Source organism: Triturus cristatus, chromosome 11 (genome assembly GCF_964204655.1).
Source record: "Triturus cristatus chromosome 11, aTriCri1.1, whole genome shotgun sequence".
NCBI lineage: Eukaryota > Metazoa > Chordata > Amphibia > Caudata > Salamandridae > Triturus > Triturus cristatus.
This window is the reverse complement of record NC_140594.1, coordinates 404,232,228-404,246,336: the sequence shown is the minus strand read 5'-3', so window position 1 is coordinate 404,246,336 and position 14,109 is coordinate 404,232,228. Positions and strand designations below refer to the sequence as shown.

Below are 14,109 nucleotides of genomic sequence, written 5' to 3'. Positions count from 1 at the left end.
TTTGGGTTTCAAGTGCCCATAGTATTTTAAAACTGTTTACTGCTATTTAAACTTACTGGAGATTCCCAGCCTGATGATAGGGAATGAGTCAAGCATGTAAATATACTAAAGATACCAATGCAATAGAACTGGAGTTACAGGCAAGCCACTAATGTAATCTACTACATTACTTGTAGTAAATGATGATGGATTGTTATGCAACATTCCCGTTGGCACCACAAGCATCAGTACCCCAGCCGTAACAACTTCTGCCAGCTGTCACAGGCATAATCTCAACCATAGCAGCATCCTTCACTTCTCCAGCAGCCTGTGCCTTGTGAGCCTCCGCGACGTCAGGTTGCACTAGGCTGAAACCGAGTATGATGAGGCGAAGGAAAGCAGTGGGAGGTTTTTGATCACACTGCAACTCCTGATGGGCAGGAATATGAGGACTGTGTTGCAGGTCCCCTAGAAAACGTAGAGCCATAACCAGAGGACGTTGCACCAGATGAAATGTAAAGTTCCATGTGTTAATCAAAAGGATTGTCCTTCCATTGACTGTTCAGTGGGAGAACTGTTTTTTGTATGACTTTAGGGGACTTGTAAGAAAACATTTAAACAAGTCCCTATCGTGGACCACTTATGGATGGAGGGAAAGAAGCTGATGCAGAGCGGAGCTTTGGTTCCGGCTACTGTGTTCCATCTTGAACAGAAATACAGGATGTATAACATCCCAGATTACTTGACTGGGTATCTAGGAGCACATCACTTTTGTTATCCAGGCAGGTCAAAGATGTTCTTGAAACCCATCTTCTCCATGCACAGGTCTGCCTGACAGAGAAGGTCTGAGTGTAGGCTGCTTTGTTGAGCAAGTCTCCTCTATCACAGCCATTTCAAGCACTGTTATGGACATCGACAATTCAGCATGGTACTTGCTAGATGGTGGAATGTCTTCCAGAATCCATCAATGTAAGAGCAGGTCGGTGGTAACATGCTGGCAGGGAAGGAGAGGATGGAAACTAAACCAACCAACTTTGAACAGGACATTCCATCCATGTGAGAAACCCAAAAACCTTTTTTGACGAAGGGTAATAGAAAATGCCAATTCATTGTCAGTACACACTTTCAACCCCTAATAGATGCGAAGAAAAACATTTGCCTATGCCTTTCTTCTGCTACCTCTCATTCGACAGACAATCGCAGACTTCAAGCGAGAGCAATGTCACATCATTCTATTGGCTATAGCAAGATCCAAGCAGTCTAAGTACGTGAACCTGCTACAGCTATTCATTGCCACTCTCATCCCTGTGGACGAGTACCCACTCCTTCTATCCAAATTTAGAGGCCAGATACTTCACACTCAGACAACTTTTCTGACATTGATTACCTGCCTTCAGCACAATGGGTTCAATAGTCTAGAAATCCTGGCCCACCGCAGGAGGATACTCATTTAGGCCAATGCATAGTCCACAAATAATACTTAAATAAAGCTAAGTGGAAACTCTTCAGTAACTGTTGTGTATCAAAGTATCTCCACTAAATTCATACCCAACTGTATAAATTACTTCATGACCTCTTGCACCTAGCAGAATCAGCGCTTGTACTTCTGTGAAAAGGCAGCTTGGGGCGATCTCTAGATACCTACACACCCAATTTCATTCCATCTTTAATGTCATGTAGCCTACCCAAGGAGAGTGTCATAGCCCTCTCTGGAGCCCTCCCACCGGTGCAGATGTCTTCCAGTACAATCAGAAAACAAAACAAATGTCACAATTGATGAAAAGCCTGGTTGAGGCCATAATAGGGCAGAGTTTAAATTTTGTTTTTGGAAAATACTCCTGCTTTTAGCTCTAACAAGCAAAAGAATGAGAGAGCTTCAAGTGTGCCCACAATAAAAATCTATTTGAGGTTCACGAAAGAACCAGGCTCTATTTTAGTTTGTCAGATGAGGGGCAGTCACCAAAAAGTGGCAGATGTACCGTCTACCATATTTGCCGTGTTTAAATATCAATTCACTCTAAATCCGATGGATCTACCATTTGACACTTTTTTGTGGCTATCCTGCATCTGCCAAACTACAAATCGGGCCCAAATTCATTCTACATGCGAAACCAACTTTCACTCCTAAAGTACCATCTGACTTTCACCTGGTTGGCCTCAGGACTTGTTTTTTCCCCAAAGCCCTCAAAGGGAGAGGACAGGGCACTGTGTTCTTTAAACTTTAGAAGAAGCAGTAGGTTTTACATTGCAAGGCATTGTCCTTTCAGGTGATCGGTCCAGCTTTTGGTTTCTTTCGCACACTCCGATGAGGGCATACCCCTTTTCATACAAGGTATCCCCAGATAGAAGCTTCTGTCATATTTTGCTGTGCTAAAGACAACTGTCGCCTGTCATGAAGAGTGAGTGAACTCTCCACCAGAGGTGTTACACCACTGACATCTCTGTATGCCAAAATCTAATTGGCTCACTAAAGTATACAAAAACATGATGGATAGAATACCTGAATTAATCTCCGCCGCTGGTAATCACTTGGGTCGCATCCCAGTCCATTGTTATTTTGCACACCATGTTGCCTCAGTTTGGATCCAACCATATGCAAATTAGCGAGAGCAGTCCAGCCCGAACTGCTATGTGGCGTCCTCCCTGAACAGGAACACGAGTAACCCAGGACAAGTTTTGCTCTAGTTAGGGCACATTAGTCAGGTACATTTTGGTTCCAGTGGCAGTGTGCACGGTACCCTCATCTGGGCATACTCGTACTACTTAGTGCGAAATGCTAAAGTATACAAAAAAGCGATGTATGGAATGCTTAAATTAATTCCAGCCAACTGTTCACATTGGAGAATGGTCAAGACTGAATTGGATGTCTAGGTCCAAAATGAGTGTAGCATGGTGTATAAAATAACAATTGGCTGGGATGCGGCCCGGAGTAATTTCCAGTGGCTGAGAATAATTTAAGCACTCCATCCATCACTTATTTTATATACTTCAGTGTGCCGCCCAAATAAGGATGGGTATGCCCCGACATGGGTCATGTGCACACTGTGCCTTTAGAACCAACCTAGACCTGGCTGATGAGCCCTAACTAAACTAAAACGGTCTTGGGTTGCTTGTGACCTTGATTGTTCAAGACCTTTGATCCCCGTCTTTGCATAAGATTCACAACAAACCTTAGTTCCCGATCAATATATATATATATTCCTTGTCTGCATCTGTGTAAATAAATTTCCTGCAACCTTGATCGTGTGGGCTCGAGTAATCCTCATTTACGGATTTCTGTTCCTCTGAAAGATGTGTATATATATATATATATATATATATATATATATATATCTCCTTTAACACCATAGAATATGTAGTCTTAAAACATATTTGTTACCTTTTCTATCGTTGTAGTATTCTCTTATGGAGTGGTCCTATCATGAAAAAAGAATGCTGCTTTGGTGTAGAGCATTCTAAATGTGATCTGGCTATTCACGAAGGTACATTTACATGAGTAGATTTACTCAGGTGTAAACTTAATTCGGCACCTAGTAGTAACTTTACACTAAAAGTGAAAAGTTGCTATTGGATGCAGATGTAGGTTTCATCACCCCCAAAGCAGAGTGTCAAGTTACTACTAGTAACTTTTCACATGTAGGCAGATGTTTCTGGCATTGAGACAGAAATCTCTGTGGTAAAGTGTAGGAAAAAAATACTAAAGTTTTATTATTATTTAAAAAAATGTAAACATGTAATGTAAAATAGCAATGTGAAGTAACTTGAAATAATTATTATTTACCTGGAGCTAAAAAGAAGTTAAAGAACAATAACGCAACAAAGTAAATGTTTAATAATTAATTAAATTGAATAATTCCGTTTTTAGTTACTTAAAATAGTATTAAATACCACCTTCTCTTTGATTTCTCTATTTAATTATTTCCTACCTTTTATGAAAATGTATTTGTTTAATTATTAAAACAATATTACAATTATTTAATTCTTTATTGAAACATTAATTTATTTTATTTACATAAATGTGTGTGTGTATATGTATTTAAAATTCGAAATTTATTTTATTCAATATTATGTCCTATGGGCTGTTATTTTAAGTCCCTGTCTCTATTTTAAGTGCCTACCTCCATTGTTCCTATGGAAGTATGTTGAGTGACTGTGTGGTACTGGACGTACTCAGAGGCTGGGCGGGGGTACTTTTATGACTGAAGTGCAGTTTGAGTAACAATGTACCTATTTTGTTGGCGGGTGTTTGTATCTGCAGGTTTCTCCTTAAGCCCCACTGTACCCCTCCTGAATCCTTTCCCAATAAGTGCCTTACTACGAGTTTAGGTTGCATTTATCGTCCCTGTTAAATAACGAAATCACGTGGTACGTTAATCACCAGGTGCGATAAATAACACCTATGACGAGTTTATGGGTAATAATAGGAAATATATAATGTACACACGAGAACTGACTTACTTCTTAGTTCACTAGTGGCATTGTGGTCATGGTGGGAGCTCAAAAGTTTCTAACTTCACTATCACTTTTAATAAACTCCTCTCAATGCTATGATATAATCTTATGTACCAAGGTAAAATGCTTCCACATGTTAAAGAATACACTTTTTATTTCAATTTTATTGTTTTCAAGGCTCGATTTATGTAAGGGCTCTTCAAGCCAAGCCGGACTCTTGATTCAACTCTGACTTGCTATCCTTGTTTATTAGTTGGTTTGCCAACCTCTGCCTCTCCCAGAGCCACTCCATTAACCCTAGAGAAAATGGCCTCTTTAAAACAAAATACAGTTGTGTTGAGACGCTACAGAAAAAGCATATCTGCACTGGGGAGAGAAAGAGTGACCTAGTACTTGCTATAAGCGAACCCTTGTACATGCGCTTCACGCCGGACTGTGGTAATACAAGGCTTTTCAGGGTGGAAGCTATACATTTGCTGTGCTGAACACTGCAGACAACACTAATGCATGCAAAATCACGCACAGTGACACACAAGCACTTATGCACAATGAAGCTTGAGAAAATATTCTTGCTTTAAAATAGTGAACCTGATTATCATCGTCAACATTTGATAATGGCGGAACCGGCTTCATTGATTGCTTATTTGCCTTTACTCTCTGAATCCCGTCTTCTACTGGCAACGACCCATTTCAACAGTCAACTGTATTCAATACTTTTGTTTTTAGAAATGGTTACATTCGCTGGCCTCTCATTACAAAACCTTGATTCCCACCCTCTCTGTCTCAGTGTCTCTGTCACCATCTTCCCTACAGCCTGGCTCTAGACAAGTGTTGGCATACTCTGATGTACTAGCGTGTCACTTCGGGGGCTGATTCTTCCAGCTATCAGCAGAGTAAAGATGCAGAGGCTCTAAGAAGGGGTGAAAGAACAACAAACCCTCGTTAGCAAGTCAATGGTCTTTTAAAGACCTGTGAAGCAGTGTGTGTGCCCATGAAGCTGTCTCAGCCCGGGCTGACACACGAGGGGGGGGGGAAGGAGGACTCAGCGTGAAGCATTTTGTGCCCAATGGGCGTTGCACGCCTGGGTCTCCTGCCGAATTAGCACAGTGCAAGTTATCACTCGATTATCAGAGTGCTGCACGAAAACAGGCCGACTCGTTGTCAGCTGTTTTGCTCTTCTTTCAGCACATACCCATTTCCTTTCTGCGTTGCTGCCCCTTGAGTATCGGTACTCTGTTTGGCCAATGAGAAGTTCCATCTAAAGCATTGCCTATAGTTACTACTAGAACTTGTGTGTGTCTTACATGTGCTGAGACTTCATCTACCGGGCGGATAGTTCTATATGGAAATGATAAGAGAGGCGGAGGTCGCTGCACTTCGGTTTGTGAATAGCATTTTGTAGTAAGTGAGTGGTATTAATGTAGTCCTTCAAAACCTACTATAACGGCAGTTTGTGAAAATGTCCCTCTGTGTGCATTTCATTAAAATTGCATTTAAAACGGTTTCGAGATCAGTTTAAAGACTTAGTATAGATCTAAGAGTAATAAATATGATGAAGAAACCCATGAGCTAATATTATGTATACTGGCAAGTAGCTTTCTAAGCTCCTGTAGCAAAATGGTCTAATAGGGAGATCCTTCATTCACACATGGCAGAAGTGTGTGCCTTTCTTCAGAGCTCAATCTACATTTTGAAAAATATTGAGGCATTTAATTTTTGATCCATCCTTGGGATTTCAGCCCCATGCTGCCTCATTCCCATGTAGTATTTGCATAAGATGACTGCTTCAGGGTTTTCTGAGCCAGTTAAAGTCCAATATATACATGAAATCTCATTCCTTGACAGCCCACTATGAGGACAGCCATTGTTCATGCTTTGATTCGATTTACACGCGTCCAACTTTACACTACAGTGATCTGTTTATTGGATGTAAATGTATTCTTGAGATGTTCCAGATGATGTATTTTTTTTTAGCAATGGGAACAGACTGTCTGACAGTTGTGCCTTGAACATAGTCTCAAGAAGCAACGCCCTTCGTTCCAAAGCATGTATCTTGACCACCCTCCATCTTGTTTTCAAGTCCACATCCTTATGGTTGCAGATGCAGTGGAAATGGTTCCTCCACAGGAGGACGGGAGAGCATGTCAGTAGCACTCTTTCACAATTTCCTGGAAAGTAAAGGCCACCTGGAACTTGAGCTATCTAAACAAGTTCCTGTGAAATGGAATTGTGGAGGGTCAAGCTGAATAAAATGCTCTCTGGTTTGAGTTGATTTTGATCTTGCACTTTGGAACTAAACGGCTAATGCATCTACATCATCATCTTGCCTGCTGACACAACATTTTGGAATTTAATAAGAGACCAGAATGAAAAACTTAGCAAAGGTGTTGTTCCCACAAATTAATTTTCACTCCAAAGGCGTTGACGCGGTCTGTGGCAGTAGTTTGTCATTCTGGAGAATTCCACGTACTACTGCTTCTATACATCAATGGCTGACTCATAAAAGCACTGCTAAAGAACAATCACTCTGCATGGGGGTGTTTTTGTAGTAGTCTGAGTCCACCTGTAGATGTTTCACCAAGAGTTGGAGACATGTTTTTGCAGAGGTTATGTTGGACCCAGATATACCGACAGCAGTTGGTATCCAGAAGGGCTTGCCACCTTCATTTGTACCATTGTCATGTTCAGATTAGAAAGCCTGGTGCCCATAAGATCCTTTGTGTGACAAGCATGTTCTCCCTCCTTCACCATTTATTTTGTATATACCAGAAAATAAATAGACTCTTGATGCATGAGTAACCTGTGCTACTATTAGCCAACACAGTGGCATTAATTTTGTAGATATTGCAGGCATGAAATGCGGACTCTACGTCTGAAATTCAGTCTTGCTACCAGCATATTAAACAGATCTCTTAAACGGTGTTCTACCACCTAAACTATTTTAGCTCGGTAAGGTTATTATTGTTTCAGAATCAGCAGTGCCTCAGGAGTACTCAAAGTAGAAATTCATTACTTGCTGAAAAAAATCTTATCTTGATGTGTGCTTACCCACAAACTCAACAATCTATCGAATTATTGGAAGACTACCCGGAGAGCAACCAGAAATGTGCTCCCTTGATCTGGGTGCTAGTTTATAAGTTATTCATGAAGTTTGTGTGCTTGGACATGTCAAAGATTTTAGTTGTGTCAATATTTATGTAAACTACCCTAACTAGTAGGGAACTGTGGCACTATAGACCCATCACATTACAACAGCCATGGCAAAGATTACACCAGTTAGTGAGGGATTCAAATGTAAGCTCCGCTGTTTGGCATACATACGTGTGACCTAGCTACATTCAGAATGCCTTTCCTAGATACACCCTTAGGAGTGTAGGAGAACACTTTGCCTTCTGTGTCGTAAACCCAGTTATAAAGAAGGCCACCGTTTTTCTTTTATTGCTGCTTAAGCTTGGAATGATTTGCCCATGGGGCTCATAACTAGTACACCCCTAAAACATTTTAAGAAAAAAAACTACTACATGACATTTCCTGCTGATTTGTTTCCATTTTCCAAAGAGTTCTTCTTACCTACCAATAACCCTCACAGGGCTTGCTCAATTAGGAAAAAAGTAGCATTGACTTACTATTTTAATTAAAAACATTGCTCTGGTGATAATGTTAACAGATGTCGCCATGGCTTCTGTACATTTCTTCACTACTGTGAGGATGCCAGTTCTAGGATGATGCCACTTCTAGCAAACTAGCCCTACAGAACCTTATCATTTGACATATTTTAACTTTATTTTTAAGCCCATCTTCTATGAGCGCATCCTTTTAACATTTGATTTTTGTACCCAGAATTAAAGTGCTGGATGGACCAGAGGAGATACAAAAACACACTTGTCAAAATGGTCCATAACAAAGACTGAGATCCATCAAGCATATGGACTACCATTGTTCCTCCCTCCAGAACCCTGCGAGTGCTGGAATAAATCCACTTTTTTGGCTATCGTTGGATGCCTAAAAGTTGGGAGATCCCACTTGCATGCTCAAAACCACCATGTGAGAAGACATGAACACATGAGTATCTTCACTCCTTTGTATTTTTTAACCTTGGCCCGTCTGACCCCATGGAAGTTTTTCCAAAGGCATACTCCGCTGTAGAGACCTTGCTGATTTAGTAGAACAGCTTCCCAAGATAGGGGAAACTTGTTGTGCAGGTGTGACGAATACAGAACACAACTTACTTCAGTTAAATAGTCACAGCAGGCAATGTATATCTAGGGATCCTGAAACCTTCCAGTCTCTAAGAGCCTTTTCTGTGGTCCTGACAGCAGGTGCCCGGTTGCAACCACGCTCTTTCTAGCAGAGCCTGTGGTTGATAGCAGTGATCAGATGCCACGTGGAATGGTGCTTGAAGGCCCAGTCTGGTTTTAATTTAGAATGGGTCCTCTTTTCTTTTTTCCATTCTGGCCCTTGACTCTTACATTTTTTCCAATTTATTATGCATTTCACAGCATAACAAGTCTCTCATGCACGCCATAAAGGATGGGAGAGAGAAACCTCTGAGAATACTCTGCTTTTGCGTCCTAATAACTGTACCTGTATTAAGCGCATTTTGGTCCATCGTTGATTGAAACATCGCCACACAGAGCTCTTCTCTTTGTGATACTACACTATGTACTAATTGGAACTTTCCATCACATCACTGACTCTAAAGTTCCCCTCTCTCTTTCCAATAACTAGAATTGTTCCTCCAATGTCCAGAGTTCTATGGAAGATGTGCTTAAATTCACCAGTGTCACAAACTTCTCCACCTTGTATACCTTTGTTAGTATTCCTTCACATTCCAGCCGCTATTGTCCACTGGATCTTCTTTTTTTTCACCTCCAGAAAGATCATTGTTTGGAACTAAACTTGTGTTTTTTCAGCTGATATCACATGGTAAATCTCCCTGTTTAAGGGTACGATTCTCTCTCTCTATTTTTGGGACACGTGTTGTATTTTTTTTCTATCTCCCTACTAAAATAACCTGCACGACTGGTTGGTGAAACATCAATTTCTCTCTTTTTTTGCCAGAAGGTTTTGTAGAGAATGTTTCCAATCTTTGAGTGTTCTAAGCTGTTTTTAGTCTGTACTTTCTTGGGTTTTTTGTTGTTGAGAATAGTTTGTAAATGTGTTTCCCAAATGGTCTCCGGGGATTCGGCGACTGACGTTATCCTGCAGTTCTAGTCTCTCGACACCCCCATGAAATAAGGACAACATACCAGAGCTATGTTTGTTCCTCTTCCTTAAAAGATGAACGCTGAGGAGAGGTCACATTGATTGCAGTGGGTGGTAGCTGGCACTCTCATTTTACCAAACCACTTCAAAAACTACATTTGCACTGACTGACCAGTTGAAAAACAACATTTTATATAAGTCATCCAGCACACATGGTTTTTCATGTCCCTTGGTGAAATTGCAATGCTAATCTCCCCTTCAGCACTGAAGATTTGCTCTACAATTGTGTATTCCATGTAATCACGAATTTGTTGGTCGCATATAAAGTGTAGACATCCCCACTACAGCAGTAAAGAGCACAATAATAATAGGACAGTTTGTTATTGATGAGGTCGTTTTTGGACTTCTAGATCTGGGAGCTCATTTCATACCACTGGGAAAAAAACCACTTCTTTGTGGCCCCTTTTAGCTCTAAAAAGGGGGACTGGCTTTCCTCTCCAAATCACTAGAAGCTTGTGGCATTCCATTTTCTGTCAGACACAGGAGATTCTCGAGTTTCTTGTGTAGCCTTTGGACGATTACAGCAGGCTTTTGGTGCGGTTCCCTAATATCATTTAACAGTTGGAAACAATGGATCTCCATGGTGCCATCCTTGGAAATTCGTTGGTGCTGCTTCCCAAGGGGGGCGTAACCCCCTCCCTAAAAAAGCATCCACTGCTGCACACCAACCCTGTCATATAGCGCATTTTCTGAACAGGTTATGAAAAATTTATGAAAATGTTCAGACTTGTGGTTGGGGAAGAATATATGTCCCACGTGAATAGTTGTCTCTTGTATAGCAGTTTTCCACCCTTATTAAATATGCTGAAAAAAGTGGAACAAATTGCTTTATACTGTGCTCCGTCCCAGTATTTATCTATGAAAACTAAGACAAAATCGTTAATTTATTACTTGAGTTTTGATGTTTGTACTAAGCAAAGGCCCATTTATTCTAATTTCTGAATTATGCAAAAAAAAATTAAAACCTTTCTGGATTGGTCACTCGGGGGTCCGTCTTTGGGAGCAGAGTGGAGCCTCGGAGTTTTAAGATGTGTACAGTTTTTAAAGACTGTGCCTGAATTCATATTTGATTTATTTATTCCTATTGCCCTTGAAGCTTCAAAATGTTTAACTGCTTCTCAGGCCTTTAATGAATTCTGATTGGGTTAGCCTCTTCCCAGCCCCAGTGTGATTTGGGAGTGCAGTAATGTCCTCGTGGTCCAGTGGTAGCTTCCATCTGAAGTCCCATCTCACTGGACCCTCTATGCCTTGAGACTGAGGTAGACTCTCTCCAGTTCCTATGCCACTTTGAATTGGGGTAACCTCTTCACAGTTCCTATGTGACGTCTGAATAGGTTATCCCCTTCCCAGTCCCTTAGTGGCTTGAGATTGTGGGTGTACTCTTCCTGTTCACTGTTCCTGGACACAGTGTTTTTAAGGGGCAGTGTCGCTTATCTTGGTCTCAGAGGCTGCAATGTGCAGAGGAGTGGGATTTGGCTTGACTTTGATCACATGATTCAGTTCTGATTTTCCGCTCACATTCTCCAAATTCATGTTTTTTTGGACTCTTTGCTCTCTGCCTCTTTAGTTTTCTTTTTCAGCCATTCGCCTTTTGCTGAACTAATTACTTTTTGCCTTTTTCCTCCGTGTCTGTCTCTCGTTTACCTCGGAGTCTTTTACTTTCTCTTTCTCTGTTCCCCTGTCTATTTTTGTCTTCTTATCTCTATCTTTTTCTACTGCCTCGTCCTCTTTGTTTCCGTCGGTCTTCTCTTTTGTCCCCTGCATCTGACCATACGTCTATCTTCTCCTTTGTCCTCACTTCTGCTCCATGTTTTCCTTTTTCCTTTCTCCCTCTTTTATCATCTCGCCATCAAAACGTTTTACCCATCTTTCTTGCTCACTTTCGCTCTCATTTCCTTCTTTCCATTTCTCTTCTTATTGAACCTCTTTCTGATCCGACACATTTCACGCGCAATGAACTTTTTCTCTACCTTCACTTTCCTCTTGGCGCTTATAACTATTGCCTACTCGTTTACTTTTCTTCTTTCCATATTATTAATTTCTGCCTTGCTCAATTCTTTCTTCCATTCTCTATCTCTTGTTTCTATCTTTTCTTTCTCACTTGTTCTCTTCTTTTCTTCTGTCTTTCGTTCTTTATCAATCTTCATTTCTTAATTCTGTTTTGATCTTTCACTCGTGGTCTTTAATTTTCTCTTTATTTGATTTATATTTTTCCTCTCATTCTCCTTTTTCATGTTTTGTTACCCCCTCCTTGTTTTTTGTTTTCTTCTGGTCGTGATTTCTCCTGTTCCAGGAACCTCAGACCACCGTTATCCATAACCCTCTGGATGGGATTAAGGTATTTCCATCTTCTTTCGCTTTCTCTATGGAGAAGTCATGAACCAATCATGAAACTCTAAACAACATTATTTGCTCATTTACACTCTGCTGTTACTGTTTTGTGCCCAGCCTAGATTACACCTGTCTTAGTATCACTTAAGTGGTATCTCCTGCATACCAGGTCTAGGTTTAATAACCCGCATTACTCTGTGGTATCCTACTTAACTTGAAAACTAAAAATGGGTCGCTACCCTTGTTTAAAGGATGAGTGAGGATGGGTGCATGTGTTTAGGAGGAGACTTACTCCATCAATCACCTGCAGGAAGACGCTGCATAATGTGGAGGATATAATCCCTGGTTGTAGGATATGGGGTTCAGCAGAGGAGATAAAAATGTCCAGCAAAATGGCAACTGCCTCTTTAAAAAAAAAAAAAAAAAAAATGGACAAACTCGTCGAGGTGAATGACAACCGAATCAGGCAATAGGAACAGGCAATAGGAACAGTCACTCTAGGAATTCTACAGTTGTTGGCTAATGGAATGATGCCACGTCCAATAAGAGTGAAAACTCTGCTAGTGGTAGCCTGTTGCTTTTAGGAGACTCTTATTCTCTGGATACCACCCCCCCCCCCCATCCCCATCTGAAAGTGACCGTTCCTGGTGCACCTGGCCTTAGGAACTTGACTAGCATAAGTGGAACACACCCAGCTGAGGGTTAACCATAGTTGCTCCATGTCATGTGGTGGGACTGTTACCAAGGTCGAACGTGAGAATTGGGGTCCTAGAGGAATACCGTGGACTACTGTTTGTGATTCAGCCACTGGAGTAAACCTTTCGTATCATATGATGTGGCTACATGAAATGTGTTGACGGTCATAACCTGGTTCTCATTGTGGAGGTGTTAGCGTTCCATCAAAAATATCTTCTCCGCTTGTAACATCTGGTTATTCATTTCAAATGGCATGAGCTCACCTCTTACAAATAAGGGGTCCTTCAGAGGCAGAAGCTAAGCTTTGAATATGAATTGAAGCTGAACTTCCTCTCACATTTAAATATGGTGTCAGAGCGAGGTCAGTGATGAAATGGAGAGCGCATCACGCTTCTATTGATCTTCCAATTTCTTTGTGTCTGAAACAAAAGCTAACAATCACAGCAGCAAGATGGATCAAGCACTAAAGGGGCATGGGGACGCAGCAAGCAAGAAATATTTTTAATAGACAAGGGGAATCTCTACAACAAACCGCGGAGCCACTGTGGAGGCCCGGCCGCTTCCATTGCCTCACTTGTTCCGAGTATTTGCGCATAAGGTAAAATTGCGAGAATGTGAAATCTGGGTAGTTCATTTGTGTCAACTCCCAGACAAGCCAATGTATCAACTGTGTATATCCACAAACATGTAACCATTAAAAGCGAGTGAGAAGTCCATGCTCCCTCCAAAAGGCTTGGTGGAGGGCCCTCATTTCACACCAAAATGTTTTGATGTAATAGCTGAGGGAGAGTTCTTTATTTAAGAAGGAGACATAAGAACCTCCTCATTAGAAGAGCAGAGGCAACTGGTTTATATGGAAAGTCCAGAAAACAATCTCTGCCCAGAAACATCCTGATTCCACATTCTAGTTCATCACATCTATTTACAAGTCTATTCTCTCTGCCAAGGCTTCTTATTTACACCACCAGCTATCGTGCCCACCTCCTCCAAAAGAATCATTGCAAAACCTTGCTCTTTCTTTGGTGTCTTAATTATTTACCCTCAGCAATTTAGGTTCACCATGACCTCCTTGGAGTGATATATTGCCACCTCCTTTGTAAAGCCCGCAAGTTGAGGTCCAACAGTTAGGAGTGTGTTCTTGAATTTACTTCCTATGTTCAGTGAGAAAATACATTTTAGATCATAAAAGAACACGTGAAATCATTCATGCGCACATCTCCTTCATTTGCATCCCTCCAACCCCAGGTCATGGGGTGCCGCTTCCAGTAACGGAGGTGTCAAGGTTCTGTCTTCAGTAAGACACTTATAATGTGGGTGAGTCATGCCCTTTCGACATTTAGATATCAGCTGCCCTCAACCCTAGGGGATCAACCAAAACGCACACAT

At 41.2% G+C, this 14,109-nt stretch overlaps 1 protein-coding gene across 50 annotated transcripts in view; it reads left to right on the top strand.

Moving 5' to 3' along the window:
- The window catches only part of CAMK2B (calcium/calmodulin dependent protein kinase II beta), a 925,878-nt gene that overhangs the window by 728,779 nt on the left and 182,990 nt on the right, over positions 1-14,109 (top strand). For 21 of the 50 annotated variants that reach the window (XM_085635971.1, XM_085635927.1, XM_085635966.1 and 18 more), the window contains one exon: positions 11,990-12,034. The exons of the other annotated variants lie outside the window; for them this stretch is intronic. In XM_085635971.1, coding sequence (XP_085492097.1) covers positions 11,990-12,034 — 45 coding nt within the window. The remainder of the gene's footprint in view (positions 1-11,989; positions 12,035-14,109) is intronic. 50 annotated transcript variants of the gene reach the window in all.